This window comes from Festucalex cinctus, chromosome 1 (genome assembly GCF_051991245.1).
Source record: "Festucalex cinctus isolate MCC-2025b chromosome 1, RoL_Fcin_1.0, whole genome shotgun sequence".
Classification (NCBI taxonomy): domain Eukaryota; kingdom Metazoa; phylum Chordata; class Actinopteri; order Syngnathiformes; family Syngnathidae; genus Festucalex; species Festucalex cinctus.
Window position 1 is genome coordinate 45,851,009 of NC_135411.1, and position 17,527 is coordinate 45,868,535.

Genomic DNA, 17,527 nt, shown 5'->3' on the forward strand with positions numbered 1-17,527 from the left:
GAATTGATTCCTCCTCCAAATCCTAACTCAACGGTCCTCAAATCCCACTGCCGAATAGAAAACATGCTACTGCCACCTAGTGGTAGAAAACGAAATTGCACAACTTCTGAAGTCAGTTTTTTCTCAGGACATCATGCTTTTCATTGTGCAATGATGGTACTAGTCGGCAGGGTGAGTTTCATGTACAATGTACATCGAGCTTTCCTAGCCAAAGTTAACTAGTGGGTGCCGTTTCAGGCAACCCACTGCCTGGAAATGCAACCCACAAATTATATGTTAGTCGCAGGATTTAAAACGTGTTCTGTTATCAAATCATCAAAACAACAAAAAGCTTTTTCATAAATATTCGTAGCACACACAACACAAAGAACTAAAATATTTTATTGTTTTCAAAGTACAAAATTCAATCAAAAGCAAAATCAGATACTTAGAAATCATCATATGACAAACATTAAATAAATGTGAATGCAAAATATTACAGTAATACTCATATTTTGCTTAAAATCAAGCAAATGAAAAAACTAAGTGGCTGCTGTTTCATTCAGACCAACAGTCAACAAGAGAAATACAGTATGCTTAGACTTCAACACAGTGTATGCCTGAATAGGTTAAAAAAAAAAAAAAAAAAGACAAACTGCTGCTGCTAAAAAAAAAACAAAAAAAAAACACATTAGATATTATAAATGAATAACTTAATACTATGAGATCAGGACAAAACATAATTCCTTTACATGTGAGAATGATGACGATACATTGTACATGCAAAAACATTCTGAACTTGGCTTTATATACGGTACACAGTACACATACAATATGACTACACACAAACTCTATTCAATTAACTGAGTTGCATATATTTTCAACCACTCTGTTGAACTTCTCCGGTTGGTCGGCATACACGTGGTGAGAGGCATCATTTATCAGCTGCAGAGTCAAACAAATGCCAAGGTGGTTATATAAAAAGAAACAAAGATGACCATTATAAGCAGCACAAGTAACATAGATTAGACCAGAGTGACACTAATTTCAAGCAGGACAGCCAATTTACAGTTCATAATTTGATAACTCCCTCATGACTAAGATTGCATCACTCACCAGCACTTTGGTGCGAGCTGGGGTCCGAACCTGGACCACTTGGTCACCAGAGGAACTATCAACCCATGACTGGGCTCCATACAGCATGGTGAGCGGCATGGAGCTGGGTAACAAATGGACACGCTGCAGCATAGGTCTCTTTGCCCAACCCAAAGACTCAGACATGGCCCGGAAACCCACCTCCCCACTGGGAACACAGAAGGAAAACGAAATGGAGATCATTTGGAAAGGGAAGTGAGGATTATATCAAAATAACTGAATCAATCAAAGAGGAAAAGAATGAAATAATGGTATGTCATGATGGATGGAGTTTACAGAGCGGCATTAGAATATGTCCTCATGCTACTAATATTTACTTTTGACTTTACTACTGTGTTAGCCTCGTGATATGAAGTTTGAAGTTTATTGAACATATGCATATATACATACACAACTATATAAACACATAAACAAACAAAGAAAGTCAAAAGCAAAAAATAAAAGAAACATCCAATAAATATCGATGTATATGTTCAAGGGAGTAGGAAGAAGTTGAAAACGTATCCAGTCCTACCCCTTATTCTTCATATCCTATCACTTATTTATAATAAATTACATTTTAATAAAAGAAAATATAATCCTACTCGTATAAAAAAATAAATATATAAATAAATAGAAAAATAAAAAATACACAATAGTAACACACATATATACAAATTTCATTACACTCATATCAATACATCAAAGAAAAATAAGTAAACGAATAAATAATTTCTACAATCTTCTTAACTCATATCTGATTTAAATAATAATATTGAACTTTACTTTTAAACATTTTTTTAAATTCAACAAGTGAATTACATCTTTTCAGTTCAGTTCCCAAGTTATTCCACAAATTAACTCCTTTAACGGAGACACACCTTTGCTTAATATTTGTTCTTGTTTTGGGTTTTTTGTATACACTTGTACCCCTTATCTCATAAGGACAGTTTCTAATTTCAAACAACTTTTGAGTACTGTGGCAGAGTAGATTATTGTATACTTTATACATTATTTGTGCTATTTTAAACTCAACCAAGTCATAAAATTTCATTGTATTTAATTTAATAAATAGTGGATGTGTTGATTCTGTATATTTTGATCTATTAATAATCCTTATGGCTCTTTTTTGCAATTTAAAAACAGTGTCGGTATTTGTTTTATATGTGTTTCCCCAAATTTCCACACAATAGGTCAAATATGGTAATAATAATGTATTATATAATGTATATAGTGAATTCATGTTCAGGACCTCCTTGGTTTTATAGAGTATCCCTATGATTTTTGACATTTTCCTTTTAACATTTTCTATGTGTGGTTTCCAACATAATTTATCATCAATAACTACTCCAAGGAATTTATTTTCATACACCCTTTCTATTTCAATTAAATTCACCATAATTTTAACTTGATGAGTGATTGGTCTAGTACCGAAAACTATGAACTTGGTTTTATTTAAATTTAATGATAATTTATTCATATCAAACCAATTTTTTATTGTACTTAATTCATACTCCACAGTAGTCAGAAGCTGCTTCAAGTTGTCTCCAGAACAGTAGAAAGTTGTATCATCCGCAAACAAGACACTCTTGAGTATTTTCGAGACACAACAGATATCATTCATATACAATATAAATAATTTAGGGCCCAGCACAGACCCCTGAGGAACTCCATGAGTAATCTTCAGTTGTTTTGAATTTGTATTATTAAACTGCACATACTGATATCTATCATCCAAATAACTTTTTATCCATTTATGTGCTAAGCCTCTTATACCATATTTCACTAATTTATTCATTAATATAGAATGGTCTATGGTGTCAAATGCTTTCTTTAGATCCATAAATATCCCAACAGTAAATTTTTTATTGTCTATGTTGGTAGCTATTGCCTCTACAAGTTCCATGACTGCCATTGAGGTGGTCCGTTTTTCTCTAAAACCGTACTGATATTCACTCAAAATCTTATGTTTCTCAATAAAATTATCCAGTCTACATAAAAATAATTTTTCTAGAATTTTTGAGAACTGTGGCAACAATGATATTGGTTAATAAATATATGTCTATCATCACTTTTGTAAATAGGAATTACTTTTGCTATTTTCATTTTTGATGGAAATATACCAGTTTGGAAAGACAAATTACAAATATATGTAAAAGGTTTTACAACATATTCTATAATACTTTTTACCAGTGTCATTTCAATATTAAAATAGTCGGTAGACTTTTTATTTTTTAATGTTTTTACAACATTTAATACTTCAATATCATTAACACCATTTAAGAACATAGTGGATGAATTATTTACAACGTACTTATCTATTTCATGTTTATTTCTTATATCTGGAATTTCATTTGCCAAATTACTACCCACATCAACTAAATATTCATTGAAGTTATTGACTATGTCTGAAATTTTATCGATTACACTGTTTTTATCTTTTATAAAATATTCTGGATAATTTATTTTTTTAGATCTATTTTTAATTACATCATTTAGTATTTTCCATATTTCTTGCATATTGTTTTTATTCTGCTCTAGTAATGCATGGTAATGATCTTTCTTCCTTATACGTATAATATTTAATAATTTATTTTTATAGGTCTTATACTTTGTTTCAGATTCCATAGTTCTTGTTTTAAGAAATCTTTTATATAAAATATTTTTCTTTTTACATGCATTTTCTATCCCCTTTGTCATCCATACCTTATTTGGACCTTTATACTTCCTTTTAATTTGAACTATTGGACAGTGTTTATTGTATAAAAAGTTAATTGTTGACTGGAATTCACTATATGCAGTGTTAGGATCGTTTTTTGAATAGACCTCAGACCAGTTATGCTTTTCTAGGTCCAGCTTAAAGGCAGCCATGGACCTAGGTGTTGTTAATCTTTTTTCAATTGTGTAAGTTGACGGCTTCATAATTTTTTTTTCAAAATAATCATGAAGAACTGCAAAGACCGGAAGATGATCACTTATATCATTAATAAGGAGTCCACTTTCTATTTTAAAATCTATTTTATTTATAAATATATTATCTATTAGTGTAGCTGTATCAATTGTTATTCTACTTGGTTTCGTAATGACAGGGAATAAACTGTTACTATACATCATATTTATAAAGTCGGTTGTTTTCTGGTGTCCATTAGGATTTAACAGGTCAATGTTAAAATCACCACACATTATTCGCGTTTTTTTATCATTTGTATAACTAAGAATTTCTGCTAGTTTATCGTTAAATGTGTCAAGACATGACCCAGGTGTCCTATATATACAACTTATAATTACATTTGGTACATTTTTCATATGTACCTCAATTGTCACACATTCCATTACGTTATCCATGGCAGTTGTCAGATGTTCAACTTTACTACATTTAAAAACCTTATCAACATAAATTGCAACCCCTCCTCCTCTTCTGTTTTCCCTATTCATTGTAAACAGTTCATATCCTTCCATCTCAATATCATTTGTTATCTCATTTTCAAGCCATGTCTCTGATATGGCTATTACATGGAATTTGTTAATTTTACGCAAGCATTCTTTAATTTCTGCAACATTTTTATGTAGACTTCTACTATTAAAATGTATAATTGAGAGCGCATAACAATCATTATCTATATTTACATTTAATTGTTCATTTGTCTAATACTCACAAACGATATCATAATTGTCGCTACCAAAAAATGTATCTGGGTCAAGGGTATTTTCTAGATCAGATATCTTATGTTCCGTATAATCAAATATTTTAAGGTTATTTCCCTTTGTGTACAAATTTGCCATTTTGGCATTTTGTAGATCTTAGTCAAGTATACTATACCCAGCATACTATATATTCTTTCAGTTTATTAGTGAGTTGCGTTGGTCATGATGTCTTGATGTGCTTGTTCGAGGGTGAATTATCAGTTTGTCATATCTTATGTAGGCAATCTCTCCTCTCTCTCGTGCTTCTTTCATTTTTGGTATGAGTTCTTTCCGTTTTTTCCTAACAGTGTCAGTAAAGTCCTCGTTAATGTATATTTTTGTACCCTTGAGATTTTTTGCTTTTTGTAGGATTTTTGTTTTGTCTTTGTGTTTTTCAACTGTAACAGCTATTGACCTTGGTCTGTTCCTCCCAATTTCAGGTTTGCCTTTGCGATGTACCTGCTCCAATTCTATCGTCTCCTTCATCTGTAGCTTCTCTTTAAACATCTTCATCACTTTCGCTTTCGCTTGGAAAAGTCATGCGGCCACACGGACAAAACGAATCGCGTTCATCGGCAAGTTGGAAGTTCCTCCCGTTTTTCATCGTGGCTTCTTTTTTTTTTTGTTGCCAAGCGGAGAACAGGTACCATGACCTGATTACGAACTGGGCAAGTCGCACTTCCTGCCTGCGGCCTGCTGAGCCATGGGAGTTTACTAGCTTTGTGTTTTTCGTTTTTTATACTACGGCACAGGTTATGTCGCTGCCCAAAAACAAGGACCCCTCGTTTTTCACTATTTTTTCCAGTGACCCTGTGTCTTATTAATGTTAATGGCAGTGTGAAATCCTTTCTTTACTTTTATTGTCTCCACCAAGTAGGTTTACATCTGTATTGACATTTGGTTTTACTTCCACAACAGTTTATGGAGAAGTGACGTGAGAACGAAAGAAGTCCACATAATGGTGAGGACATTTTTGTAATTGTAAGACAAATTTCAAACATTTCCCTTAGATGTTTTACTAAATAATATGTCAATCACACAATCCAGGCTTACATATACAGGAGGTTGGCATCTATGAGGGAGTACAGTTTGATAGTGTTGTCAAGTACAAGTACTATACCTCGGGGGCTGTGCGTTACAGTGGTAGATGTACTGTGTCATAGTGTCATCATCAAACAGATCTTCAAATTTTCGTTTGAAATCGGGACGAAATCGGTTCACCAATCCCGGACCTGAATAGACAACACACTGTGAAGTAGGAGGATGGTCACCATGCTGCAAAGAGCGCAAGTACAGATATGATGTCTCACCCCATGGGCCCGCTGCTCTGATGACAGCCAGAGGATTGAAAAGGGAAACTACTGAAGCAATAGCTTTCACCCAGCGAGGTGGAGATGGCCTCTTAGCCAACTCTGCAGTCTGACCTTGGATCTCCTGGCTCTGGATCGGTGGTCTCTCAGGGAAACCCCAAGGATCAACCAGGATAAGATGAGACACTCTGGAAGGGTGTCGGAGTTGTACTTCAAACATAAACTCAGACTTAGGTGCCCTCAGCAAATTAAACTGAGCAAATTTGTGTGATTATTTGTAAAGGCCAGTTCTGTGGTTCTCTAAAATAGTCTCTGGAATATAGGCATACTGTTTTAAAAAATACAAATGAAAAAATAAAAAATAAAAATCCCACTCACAATCTAGTTGGCTATATACTGTACTTAACTCATTTGCTCCCAATAACGTATAAATACGTTTTTTTAATGTTTTAAGTGTCCCAAAGACGTATTTATACGTTTTTGTTTTTTTGTTTTTTTTTTTGGGGGGGGGGGGGTTATGCTAGACTAGAGAATACAGAAGGCTTTGATGCAGCTTCTCAACTGCAAAGAACAATTGCAGAAATGGTAGTTATTACACAAACGGCCAGCAGGTGGCAGCAAAGCAAAGGAGATCAACCAGGGCCATCTAGAAAAAAAAGCTCAATTACTTACAATTTTAAATAGATTTGTGAAAACTGATGAAACTTAGCTCTCTTCTAATGCTAATTGCTGCAAAACGGAAACAGAAACACTTTTTTTCCTGATGAAAGAAGAGACTTTAATCTTTCTTTTGATAGGTTCCATGCTTTTATAGCAATAGAACACAATATTCTGTGGGCCTTGCAAACTCAGTCAAAATCCAGTAAAACAGCCGGGAGCGAACGGGATTGCTTCTGTGAAAATGGCTGGGAGTGAATGAGTTAAGTACATATAAACGTTAATGTTTGTTTACTTTTTGTTCAATTAAAATTTGGATAAGTACCTTGAAGGGTATTGGATGGCGTAGGATGTGGCCAGGTACCCACCCAGGCTATGGCCCAACAGAATCATGTTCTCCACGCCTACAGACTGTCTCCACTGTTCTATGGAATTGACAAATTGCTCCTCTGCTTTGGCAGCATCAGAAGGGAAAGAAGGTCTGGAGCTCCTGCCGAAGCCAAGGAGGTCGAAAGCATAAACAGGCCGTGACCGGCTCAGTGCATCCAGGTTCCGAATCCAAAGTCCTACCCCTCCTCCAAAGCCGTGCACCATCACCAGTGGCATTTTAGAATCTAAGACAGAACAGGTGCAAATTAATCATAGTCGCTTTATAAATTTTAGAATAGCAAAGAACTAAATTGTAAGAACAAGAAAAGTTACGTTTAATGATACAATTGATTTTCTTTTTTTTTCAGGGTAATGGCTTTCTCTTTGAAAATGCATTTTATGTGTTAGAATTTGCTTGAACAGTCAAACAAAAGTGAAAAGTGTGCATAGTGCATACTCAAGGAAAGTCAAATCAAATATATCAAGCAGATATATGCAAAAAGCAGAAAGGAAAATGTGGTGTAACTTAATGCAACGTTAGAAAAGACCTCAACCAGAACAAGTGATAAGTGTCACAGTAGCGAGAAGGTAATACAGTTCTAAAATCTAAAAAGAATATGGACTTATGCAGTCTGATGAAAAGAAAAAAGAAAAGGATATGCAGAAGGGACTACCTGGATCTACAGGTTTTGGAACAATTTTGTTGGTAAGAGTCAGAGTCCATATTCGATCTTGGCTTGGGAGGGTCACAAACCTGGCCCATAGATTATTTTGAATACCTGCAACCAGACAAAAGGGAAAAAAGACTTTATACAAGATGGCAAGGAAGCTATGAAGTACACTTTCCTAGGTGCATCATCAGTATCATCTAATGTGAGTCAATACATGAGCTTTCTTTCTTTACAATGGAAGTTAGCTTGACACTTAATGACGTACAAACATCTGCATCTCTCCTAAGGCCCAATGTGCACAATTACAAGCGACAGCATTGAAAAACGTAAATTGGTAAATCAGTTCTCTACCAAAACGGAACTCCTTGGCCACCAATACCGTCCCTTAAAAAGGTTTTATGACAACCAGTTATGGCACAATCGCATAATCCTTCTTAATAACTACAAAACTAATTGACAACAAATGAACTACACTTTAAACTGGCTGGATTTTACTTTTATTTTATGCATATTGGGCTACTCAAAAGGGCTAAGTAAGCAGACTGGGTACTCTCCAACAACTGCAAGTCATTTTCCATATTTCTCTCTCGCACACTCACTCGCTCTGCAGGTTTATTGAGATATTCAAATTTTCAGATGCTGTCTGAGAAGAAAAAAAAAATGTGTACGATAAGTTAGGAGTTGAAAGTATTATCGTACAGTTAAGAATCTTGCTCTCTGTAGCCTTCAATAGGGACATGGATGTTGGACGCCAGGAAGGCCACCAGCTCCAAATAGAAGTCGCCCTGACAAAGACAAACAAACCAAACACAAACAAATAAAGCATTCCAGTATAGTGTATGTTTATTGTTTAGCTTTAAAACTTTAGCTGGTCCAATCATTGTCTTAATGCACTTGCTTTCCACACCTACTGGAATCACAGTGCCCGGGCCCCATGTTGTCAATGAAAAGAACCATTTATTTGTTATTTGATCACTGACTACCTATCAGTACTAAATACTCTTTACCAATGAAAGATGATGTGAAAGTCATTCAGTGCATTTCCCTTAAGTCATTGTTTAATTTCCACTTGGCAATTACATTGTCTGGGGTTTTAAATAGCGGAACATCATTGGTCACATTTCCCCCTCCACTATCATCAGTACACCTGCTATACCAACCGCCTGGCCTTCAACCTGATCGACAATCAACAATTATCTACTATACTTATCTTGGTGTGTGTGACCTAAGCCTTTCAAGAGTTAGGGTGACATCTTTAACAAAATAAATCGATTGATTCGTGCTTAGGTCCTCCTTGAGAAGATTTAAAAAAAAAAAAAAAAAAACATTCTAAGCCCAGCATAATAGTACTAACGATCACATTCTGTCTGTATAAGACCAAATAGACACGTTTCAAAGCACTGCCCCTATGGTTTATGGTTGAGTTAAAGAACATATTCAGTTATCCGTACAAACTGGCACACTATTTATATCCCAAAAACTATAATAAAATATTTTTCCTTCCAGTCAGCGTGTGACGTAATCAAATTAGTGAAGCAGGGCCACTTAAATAAGTTTAACCTTACCCTGTCTCGCCGTCGCTTTGCAGTGCTGCCGGTGCCGTAGTAGCGGGAGTGGGATCCATTCAGAGAAGTATCCTAGTAACTACATACAACATTCAGTGAAGTTCTACTCACTATTTGTGCTCGCCGTCTCGTGAGCTGCCGATTACGAGAATGTTTGGTAACTTGGACATTCCTGGGAGTTGGGTCACCTGACCTACTACGAAGATTGAGAAATAAACTATCCCCCCACGCGACCGTCACATGAAAAACCACCTCGAATACGATAACTACAGTACACAGTAAATTGAATAATTTATTCTTATAATTTTAATTTCATTCTGTAGTATGATTGATAAAAGGAGCTACAGTATATTACGATGCTAGTGCTTTATTAAAATAGTGTCCGAGTGAGATATCTGTTTGTTATCATGGCTCTATCTTTGTCGCGCTGTCCTGAAAAACTTCCTGCCTCGCCTTTGGTTCCTACTCCGCCGGATTACATTTTGTGATGCACTGTGACCACTTCCGTGTTTTACGGACACGTCGCGTTTCTACGGCGCTAGCTCATCAACTGAAGACCGCACTTAACTAAATAACTGACCGACGCAACAATGTCGACTTCTGTTTTATCAGTAATTTCTCGGTTTCTGGAAGAATACACCACCACGACGCCCAATAAGTTGAAAGTGGTGGATGCATATTTGTTGTATATCATGCTAACTGGAGCGCTGCAGTTCCTGTACTGTCTGCTCGTTGGAACATTCCCATTCAACAGCTTTCTCTCTGGCTTCATCTCATGTGTGGGCTCTTTCATTCTCGCAGGTAAACTGTTATTCACTAGTTTATGCAACCCTTGAATGTCAACTTGTTTTCCGAGCTGGACTGCGAGGGTGCGACCTAGTTAGCCATCATAGAGTTTGCATAAATTGCAAGTTAGCGGAACACCTAACCCTGACAAATTATGCATAATTTTAATAGGAGATGAGTTAGGCATGGCATGGAATGTGCAAACAATGCGTGCAATTGTATTTCATAAACTGTTGGCTGAAAATGTAACACAACACATTAATACCAATTGTGTATGTCTTGTGTCTCTTTAGTGTGTCTTCGTATCCAGATCAACCCACAGAACAAAGGAGACTTCTTGTCCATCTCACCAGAGAGAGCCTTTGCTGATTTTCTGTTCGCCCACACTGTCCTGCATCTCGTTGTCATGAACTTCATTGGTTGAACACATTTCTCTGACTGGCAGGGTCACCTTGGTGGAAGGCATGTTCGACACATTTTTATACAATTTACAATCATGGCAATTGAGCATTGAGGTCCCCAAAAGTGTGGCTTGGACTTACTAAAGTATGATTTGTGGACAGTGTGAGTTTGTCACAAATGTCGCAAAATGAAAGAGACAACAAACACATATTTGGCGAATTCAACATTCGCAACATTCTCTAACATTCACAGCTCAGTGGGTAGGGCCCCAGAACTCTACAAAAAATAGCCTTTGTGTAGCAAAATAAGGTCAACAAACATTAGAAACGACTCGGTATATGGAAGAGTTGCATCATTCATCTACCAACTACATCAGTTCCTAAGATGATTTCATCCTCCAAGCAGCAAATGATGAGGGTAAAAGGTCTCATCAGTAGTAGTGCGGTCAGTAGTGAGCGTTTAATCAATACTGTATTGTAAAAATGTGCGATTTATTTCAGGCAAAAGTATGCATTTGAAATATAATACGGATTTTAAAAAGTGGGCAAAACATAGCCAAAGTATACATGAAGTGAAATGAAAAGTGAAGCAAAAATGACAATTGAAGATAATTGATTGTGCCAAACAGGCGCAATCCTGCCTTTATTTTATTTATTTATTTCCCCCGTGTTTACATTTCTTTGCGGTCATCTGTGCAGCAGACCATGCTTGATTAACTTCAGTTAATTTTAAAAGGAGGCGTTTTTCCGTTCAGTTCATGTACTGAAGTCTGAATTTGATGATAGTGTATTCATTGAAGTGACGTGTGAGTGCCTGTTGGTTAGCCTTGACTTGCTTTCAGTGGAAACTCTTGACCAATTGTATATCCTGCATCACTAATAAGACTTTGCTTTGTTCAATAGATGCAGATGAGAAGACGGGGAAGAATATTCATGACACAAGGCCACATCTGCTTTTGTACCCATTAGTGGGAAAATTGCATTGGTGAATCTCACATTTACAATTTATTACACATCATGGTTGAATTTCCTTTTTTTTTTTTTTTATGTTAAAATTTTTAACGTTCCCTGGCACTGGGGCAAAGAGACTAAATAAAAAAAAAAAAAGACAACTTTGAAATGAAATCATTTGAGTCTTGTTTAAGTGCATTTTAATACCATAAGGCAAAAAAACATCACCTACACACATCAAAAAGATTTTTGATTTAAAATAAAAAGTGTACAGTGGTGTGAGATCATTTATTCATTCTACAGTATTGCAATTAATTTTGCAAACAACTCAGGGAGGAAGCAATACACACTATGGATAACTTTACTACATTAACCTCATGGGAAATGTCAGCCAGCATTTCTTCTTATTACCACAATGTGCACACATCACACAGTTAAAAAGGCAAAGACACGTTTATTTCCATAGCACATTTCATACACAAGGCAAAGGTCACAACACCTGCTAGCAGCAACAAACACAACAGTTGATGACATTCACAAGAATTAAAAAAGTGAGAGTACCACACTTTAAGATGTTTACATGTAGGAAGTAAAACAAAAAAAACATTACTTTATGAAATTGACAATCACATAAATTATCAATAACTACTAACTACCACCTTTGCCGCAGTTTTTGAAGTGAAGAAGTTTTCTGTTGTGCACCCAACGATGACACGATTCATCCTCAGTGGTTTATGTTCGTGCACGAAAAAAAAAAAAAAAAAAAAAAAAAAGAGTGGTGAATTATTTCTTAAATTTCCAGGGAAGTCCTCAAGATCATCCTAATGGCGGCATTCGGACACAAACTGTGGGTGTATGACATAGTGACCGGCTTGGTAGGGCTTCACCACATGGAAACAGCTGTAGCACCCACTGTTGACAAACCAATTCAGTAAAAAAAAAAAAAAAAAAATGTGATTATCACTGTGCAGTTACATAATGGTCACAAAGTCATCACCATTAGGACCCATGATAGCATAAAAGATCAACCCCATAGTAATAAAGCCCAGAAATTTAACTTGGAAAAAAATTTTCATTTGTTTTTATCTTAAAGTCAAAGTTTGAAATAAACTAATAAAAACTAATAAAGTCACCTTGGTGATTTCTTCAACGATGACCGAAGTTGGATGTAGCTGGCAGTGGGAGATGATCGTTTCTGTTGCAGACCAACAGAGGGCAGCACTTGAACTGCGGATGTGTTTATGCGCTGTGTTTTGCTTGAGCCCACAGAAGAGTTGACAGGACAAGTCCTAACTGGGCTATAGAATGACTTTCGTGCGACGGGGGGGAATGGTTGACGGCCAGAATCCACAGGGGGTAAAGGTTTAAGTGGTTTGTGTGACGGGCTGTTCAGGATGTTGAGACTGCGGGGGAAAAGAAAGTCCTGCCAAGGCAACAGCATACACAGAGAAATAAAGCAACACACAGAGAGGCTGGAATTTCTATTCATTTTAATCATTTTAAAAGCACTCATTGAACTAAATGGAAATTTAATATTCTAATTGTGAATGCTGGCTTACTATAACAATTAGAATGTTTTGTGACTTAAAACTGATTATTGTACTGTCTGTTTTTTTATTTATTAATAATTACAGAACAATAATGTCATAATCATACTTTTTTATTAAAGTATATTTGTTTACGGATTCATTGGGATTAAACACTTGGTCATGTCTCAAAGAACACATAGTCGAATTTATTTTAAACCCTAATTTAAGTTACATATTTTTCTTTTTACAAACAGAAAGACAATATAGTTCAATCAAATTCAGGTCAGTTTCTCGCGTTCATATTTTATTTAGTGGCTAAACTCAATGAAATTGCGCTTCATTTTTGAGTCCGATATTGCATGTGAAATTATGTGCTGTGCATCTTACCGGTTGAGGGTGCGGCTTGTTTCTTCTGTGGGCAGAAGTTGGTCGAAGTTGCGTTCGTTCCACTTTGCCAGGGCAGGCTAACTGCTCCCTATATACTGTCATATAGAGCTGGAGGGCCATCCTCAAATTGCAAGTGGACTTTTCTCTCGTCTGCCTGAAAGTCACAAATACTCCTTTATACCAACCTTACCTGGTAGCTCCTCCCTTTCTCTCACGCTCACCTCTTTCTTGATTTTTTATTTTTTTTTTAATGCTTGTATTATGTAAAAAAAAAAAAAAAGTGATATCTAAACCGAAAACAAACATTCAAGTTAGTCTATTTAAGAAATGTAGTTGACTGGAAATACTTTTCGTTTTGCGACCTGAGCATCTAATCCAAGCCCCCAGCTGTGACAAACATAGCTTGGTTTGCCATGACCTACTTCCCTCAGTGGGAGTCACAAACTTGTCAACATCTAGCAAAATTAACCACTGATCAACTGCTCCCAAATGTTGAATGTTTGTAGCCCGTCAACCTTATCAAGACTTGTAAACTAGATGTGCAGTGTAAATTCTCATTATCTCCCACGGAAATCCACTATCCAACTCTGTTCACTATCAGCATGACATATGAACATCAATAATTCACCATGCAGTGGAGGGTACTGCCTGCACTGAGAGAGACAGTTTAGATTTTGGACATGAATAATTTGAGAGTCCCTCAGACAAAGAAAAGGGTTGCATCAATTAAGAACTCAAGGGCTGCAAAAATGGAATCTATGCCACAGTAACCTCAGTTGAAAAAAATAAAATTCTTCCGGAGATAAGACTCTCCTTGAAAAGATGCGTTTCCACTCAAAGGGTGTTCAACGAACAGAACTGAAAATGAGTCTGACAGTGCAAGTCTAGGTTGACTGGATTGTTTGAGAAGGTTTTTGCATGCCGTGGTAAACCTAATCTATAATTTATCTATTGGATGGGCTAACCTGAAACATGGAAACAAAAAAAAAAGGTCGATGCAATCAAACCGGGCAAGTATTTCAAACATAATCCATCAAGATTAATCCTGGTGCATTGGATTAAACCCAGATCTGATCCAAAATAGAGTACAGTATTTCAAACCACATTTCATCTTCAAGATTCAAATTAAGATTTGGAAATCCAATCTTGCCTTTAATCCAGATTTGATCCTGTGTTGGGTATTTTAAAACTTCCGTCCCAAATAAATCTGGATCAGTTTGATCCTAAAAAATAGCATTAAATTAATCTCACCCTGCGATTGGCTGGCAACCAGTCCCAGGTGTCCCCCGCCTACTGCCCAAAGCCATCTGAGATAGGCTCCAGCACCCTCCGCGACCCTTGTGAGGAATAAGCAGTCAAGAAGATGGATGGATGGATGGATGGATGGATTAATCCTACCTCGGGGTCGGATTAGACAGTGATCCCATGTGTTAGTTTCACATAATACTCATCAATAAATACATCTCTTACATTTCATTTCCTGGAATTAATAATGCAAATAGATATTCTCAATAAATGAAACCTCATTATGTACTTGTGCCCGAAAATGCCTGAAAAATTCCACGTGTCCAAAAAATCCAAATAAAGAAAAAAAGAAATTGCTTCAACCCAAAATTTAACATAAAAAAAAACTTAAAGGGAAGTTAAACCCAACATTTTTCATAAGGATATGTTGTATGTGCCTCCATGCCATTAAGATTAATATTGAGTTTGCCCTGAGCAACTTTGATGTCATTTTCATTGTACAGCAAGTGACAAAATGGCCGCCCATTTTACATTTGGTATATTGATTTATCAAAGCCGGCGGGGTAATCCTAGGGGAGGGATGGATTTGGAAATCTGAATCCGAGAAAATCAGGAAGGTTTCCTCTTATTTGGGTCTTGGTGCTGGCAAGCCAAAAGCGAGATACATTTTCCCGCTCGATGGGAAATGCATTTACGAGCTGACTGTGATTGTATAGTGGTTTGTACTCTGCGTTGTGGTTGTATCAATCCAGGTCATGGCAGACCCAAGTTACCCCTTTAATTTTTGACTTGCTGTTAACATAAAAGCGTTCCTGCAGCTTGTGGAACAGTGACAATGAGGATCACTCCTCATTGAGGGGCTTGTGGTGCAATGGATAGCATGTCTGACTCTAAATCAGAAGATTCTAGATTTGACTCCTGGCTCCTGTAATGTTCTGCCTTCTTTTATTCAAGAAATGATGCAGGAACATGTGTTGTTAGCTGATTGCTATTTATTCAAGCACAGCCATTTCACCTTGGTTCCAAACATGGTTCCAAACATAAGGCTATACTGCCAACTAGTGGATAATGATATTACTGCTATCATTATAGCTCCCTCAAATCTTGGTTCTACCCTATCCAAAACTTCCACTTGAAATGTTTGGGTAGTGCAAACTCACACAATCCTGTCAAGAAGAAAAAGGTCTTTCCATTTTTTCCACACCTCAGTTCATGGGGAACTTCTAATCAGCGCAATGATTTAGTTCCAGCTTTGTTTAAACATCACTTTTGCCCCTTGAAGAAGAGGATAAGGGTGTACATGGTGTATATAATACGCTATGTTAATGCTACCTTTCCTAGTCTCTTCAATATTTACAGTATAAATTGTGTCAATAAAAAAATAAATGTATGTTAAATGTACAATATTTACAAAGTTTATTTTATTAATATTTTATTTAATAAATTATCGAACCAAGTGCATGTTAAATGAATATAAGATATTGTTTATTTACTAATACTGATTTATAAATGCAACAATTAGATGTATATTTAAGGTAGTTTTTTGTATTTGTATTTTATTATTTAACTCAAAATAAACCAGTTACCGAATTATTGAATGATATATGAATAAAATGTGAATATGTGAACTACGACCAAATGTAGGTAGAAACCAGTAAATGAATGTAAATTGCAACAAATATTAGAGGGCCAGATTAAAGAATGGAGTGGATCGTATGGGACACTGGGGCCGTACTCTGCCAACCCCTGTTCTGAGGTAGAGGCCAAAATTGTGGAAGTTTCTCCTACATAACTCCTCCAAATGAAAAAAAAGGACACAGCTGTAATAACCAATAAATCAATATTTAATTCAAACATTAAACCTGCAGACTCTATGACACTCACAAATAAATCACAAACTCAATACTGACATTTCATAAATTAACTGGCCAACGCATGTTGAAAGGATGTTTTAAAAGTGACGTGTGAAATGTTACGCGGCTGCACGTGGTAGTAGTAGTCGCTAATTGCATGTATTTGTGTTAATCTACAGTACGTTAAAAATATAAAATCAAATAAATATTAAGAGTTTTCAAAGTGCAGCGGACACATTAAGTGGCGGGAATCTGCGGGAGGCCGAACTCGTCCACCAAGACGCCATCCTGCAAATCCAAGAGAGATGTGACTTCACTGTTCTCATCTAAAAAAACGATCGCAAACATTTGGTGTCTCTACCTTGTTTGTCACGGTTTCTCCAGGCAGGCCCTCGGGGATGGAGGGCGCGGCCTCAGCATCATCCAGGTAAGAGGTGTCTTCGTCCTGCAGCAGCTCATCACCCAGTGCGTCCAGCTCTGAAAATGCAGTTTTTCCTCTCTTGTAAATGTGCTACTCATTCTGGCGTGAGCATTTTGCCCAGATATACGGATCTACAATACTGGAGGCTCAGCTCCTCTCTTGGCTTCTCAGTACAACAGTAATATTAGTCATGCTTCACAGGATAACGAATACGAGTATTGTTATATGGTATCTATGGTCGAAGAATGTACTTGAAAAGCACATCCATTAATAACGCAGACAAAGATGCTGCTGCTGCATCATACCTGCTTCCAGATCCTCCTCGTCAATATCAGGCGTGCCGTAGGTGCGACTCATGGCCTCCTGAACCTCGTTGGCATCCTCCATCAGGTCCTCCAGTTGGTCCTGCAGGTCCTGGATAGATGGACAGGTAGACCGACAGATGGATGGATGAAGCGATATCAAAAGATATTGACAAATACAGATAGATAAGATGAATATGTTGATTAACTGATTGATTGATGGACGAATGGATGAACAGACATGATGGCGATAGAGCGATGATAGGGACGGCTTGAATTTGAA

General features: G+C 36.6%; 3 protein-coding genes and 1 long non-coding RNA gene across 4 annotated transcripts in view; 1 reads left to right on the forward strand and 3 right to left on the reverse strand.

Moving 5' to 3' along the window:
* Window positions 1-363: 363 nt before the first annotated feature.
* On the reverse strand, window positions 364-9,782 carry abhd4 (abhydrolase domain containing 4, N-acyl phospholipase B). The gene is made up of 8 exons (XM_077537569.1): window positions 9,370-9,782; window positions 8,504-8,589; window positions 7,808-7,912; window positions 7,090-7,378; window positions 6,108-6,295; window positions 5,918-6,029; window positions 1,096-1,282; window positions 364-924 (listed from the first exon to the last, which is right to left on the reverse strand). Exons 1-8 carry the CDS (start codon window positions 9,426-9,428, stop codon window positions 835-837), a joined length of 1,116 nt encoding a protein of 371 aa, XP_077393695.1. The 5' UTR covers window positions 9,429-9,782; the 3' UTR covers window positions 364-834.
* A 47-nt stretch (window positions 9,783-9,829) lies between these two features.
* Window positions 9,830-11,668, forward strand: dad1 (defender against cell death 1). The gene is made up of 3 exons (XM_077537577.1): window positions 9,830-10,170; window positions 10,449-10,617; window positions 11,460-11,668. Exons 1-2 carry the CDS (start codon window positions 9,960-9,962, stop codon window positions 10,577-10,579), a joined length of 342 nt encoding a protein of 113 aa, XP_077393703.1. The 5' UTR covers window positions 9,830-9,959; the 3' UTR covers window positions 10,580-10,617; window positions 11,460-11,668.
* A 174-nt stretch (window positions 11,669-11,842) lies between these two features.
* LOC144030920 (uncharacterized) lies at window positions 11,843-13,557 on the reverse strand. The gene is made up of 3 exons (XR_013287391.1): window positions 13,424-13,557; window positions 12,641-12,930; window positions 11,843-12,419 (listed from the first exon to the last, which is right to left on the reverse strand). It is a non-coding gene; the product is annotated as an uncharacterized LOC144030920 (long non-coding RNA).
* A 2,934-nt stretch (window positions 13,558-16,491) lies between these two features.
* The window catches only part of LOC144031228 (charged multivesicular body protein 5-like), a 2,457-nt gene continuing 1,421 nt past the window's right edge, over window positions 16,492-17,527 (reverse strand). The window contains exons 6-8 of the mRNA XM_077538164.1: window positions 17,248-17,356; window positions 16,883-16,998; window positions 16,492-16,809 (exon numbers count right to left, since the gene is read on the reverse strand). Of these exons, the coding sequence (XP_077394290.1) occupies window positions 16,759-16,809; window positions 16,883-16,998; window positions 17,248-17,356 (276 nt within the window). The 3' untranslated portion in view covers window positions 16,492-16,758. The remainder of the gene's footprint in view (window positions 16,810-16,882; window positions 16,999-17,247; window positions 17,357-17,527) is intronic.

Coding starts and splice junctions, on each gene's coding strand:
- abhd4 (XM_077537569.1), bottom strand. CDS start 9,428: ATGGATCCCACTCCCGCTACTACGGCACCGGCAGCACTGCAAAGCGAC. Junction 6,030..6,107: donor CAGAGCAGCGGGCCCATGGG/GTGAGACATCAT, acceptor TTGTCTATTCAG/GTCCGGGATTGGTGAACCGA. Junction 925..1,095: donor CAGCTCGCACCAAAGTGCTG/GTGAGTGATGCA, acceptor TTGACTCTGCAG/CTGATAAATGATGCCTCTCA.
- dad1 (XM_077537577.1), top strand. CDS start 9,960: ATGTCGACTTCTGTTTTATCAGTAATTTCTCGGTTTCTGGAAGAATAC. Junction 10,171..10,448: donor GGGCTCTTTCATTCTCGCAG/GTAAACTGTTAT, acceptor GTGTCTCTTTAG/TGTGTCTTCGTATCCAGATC.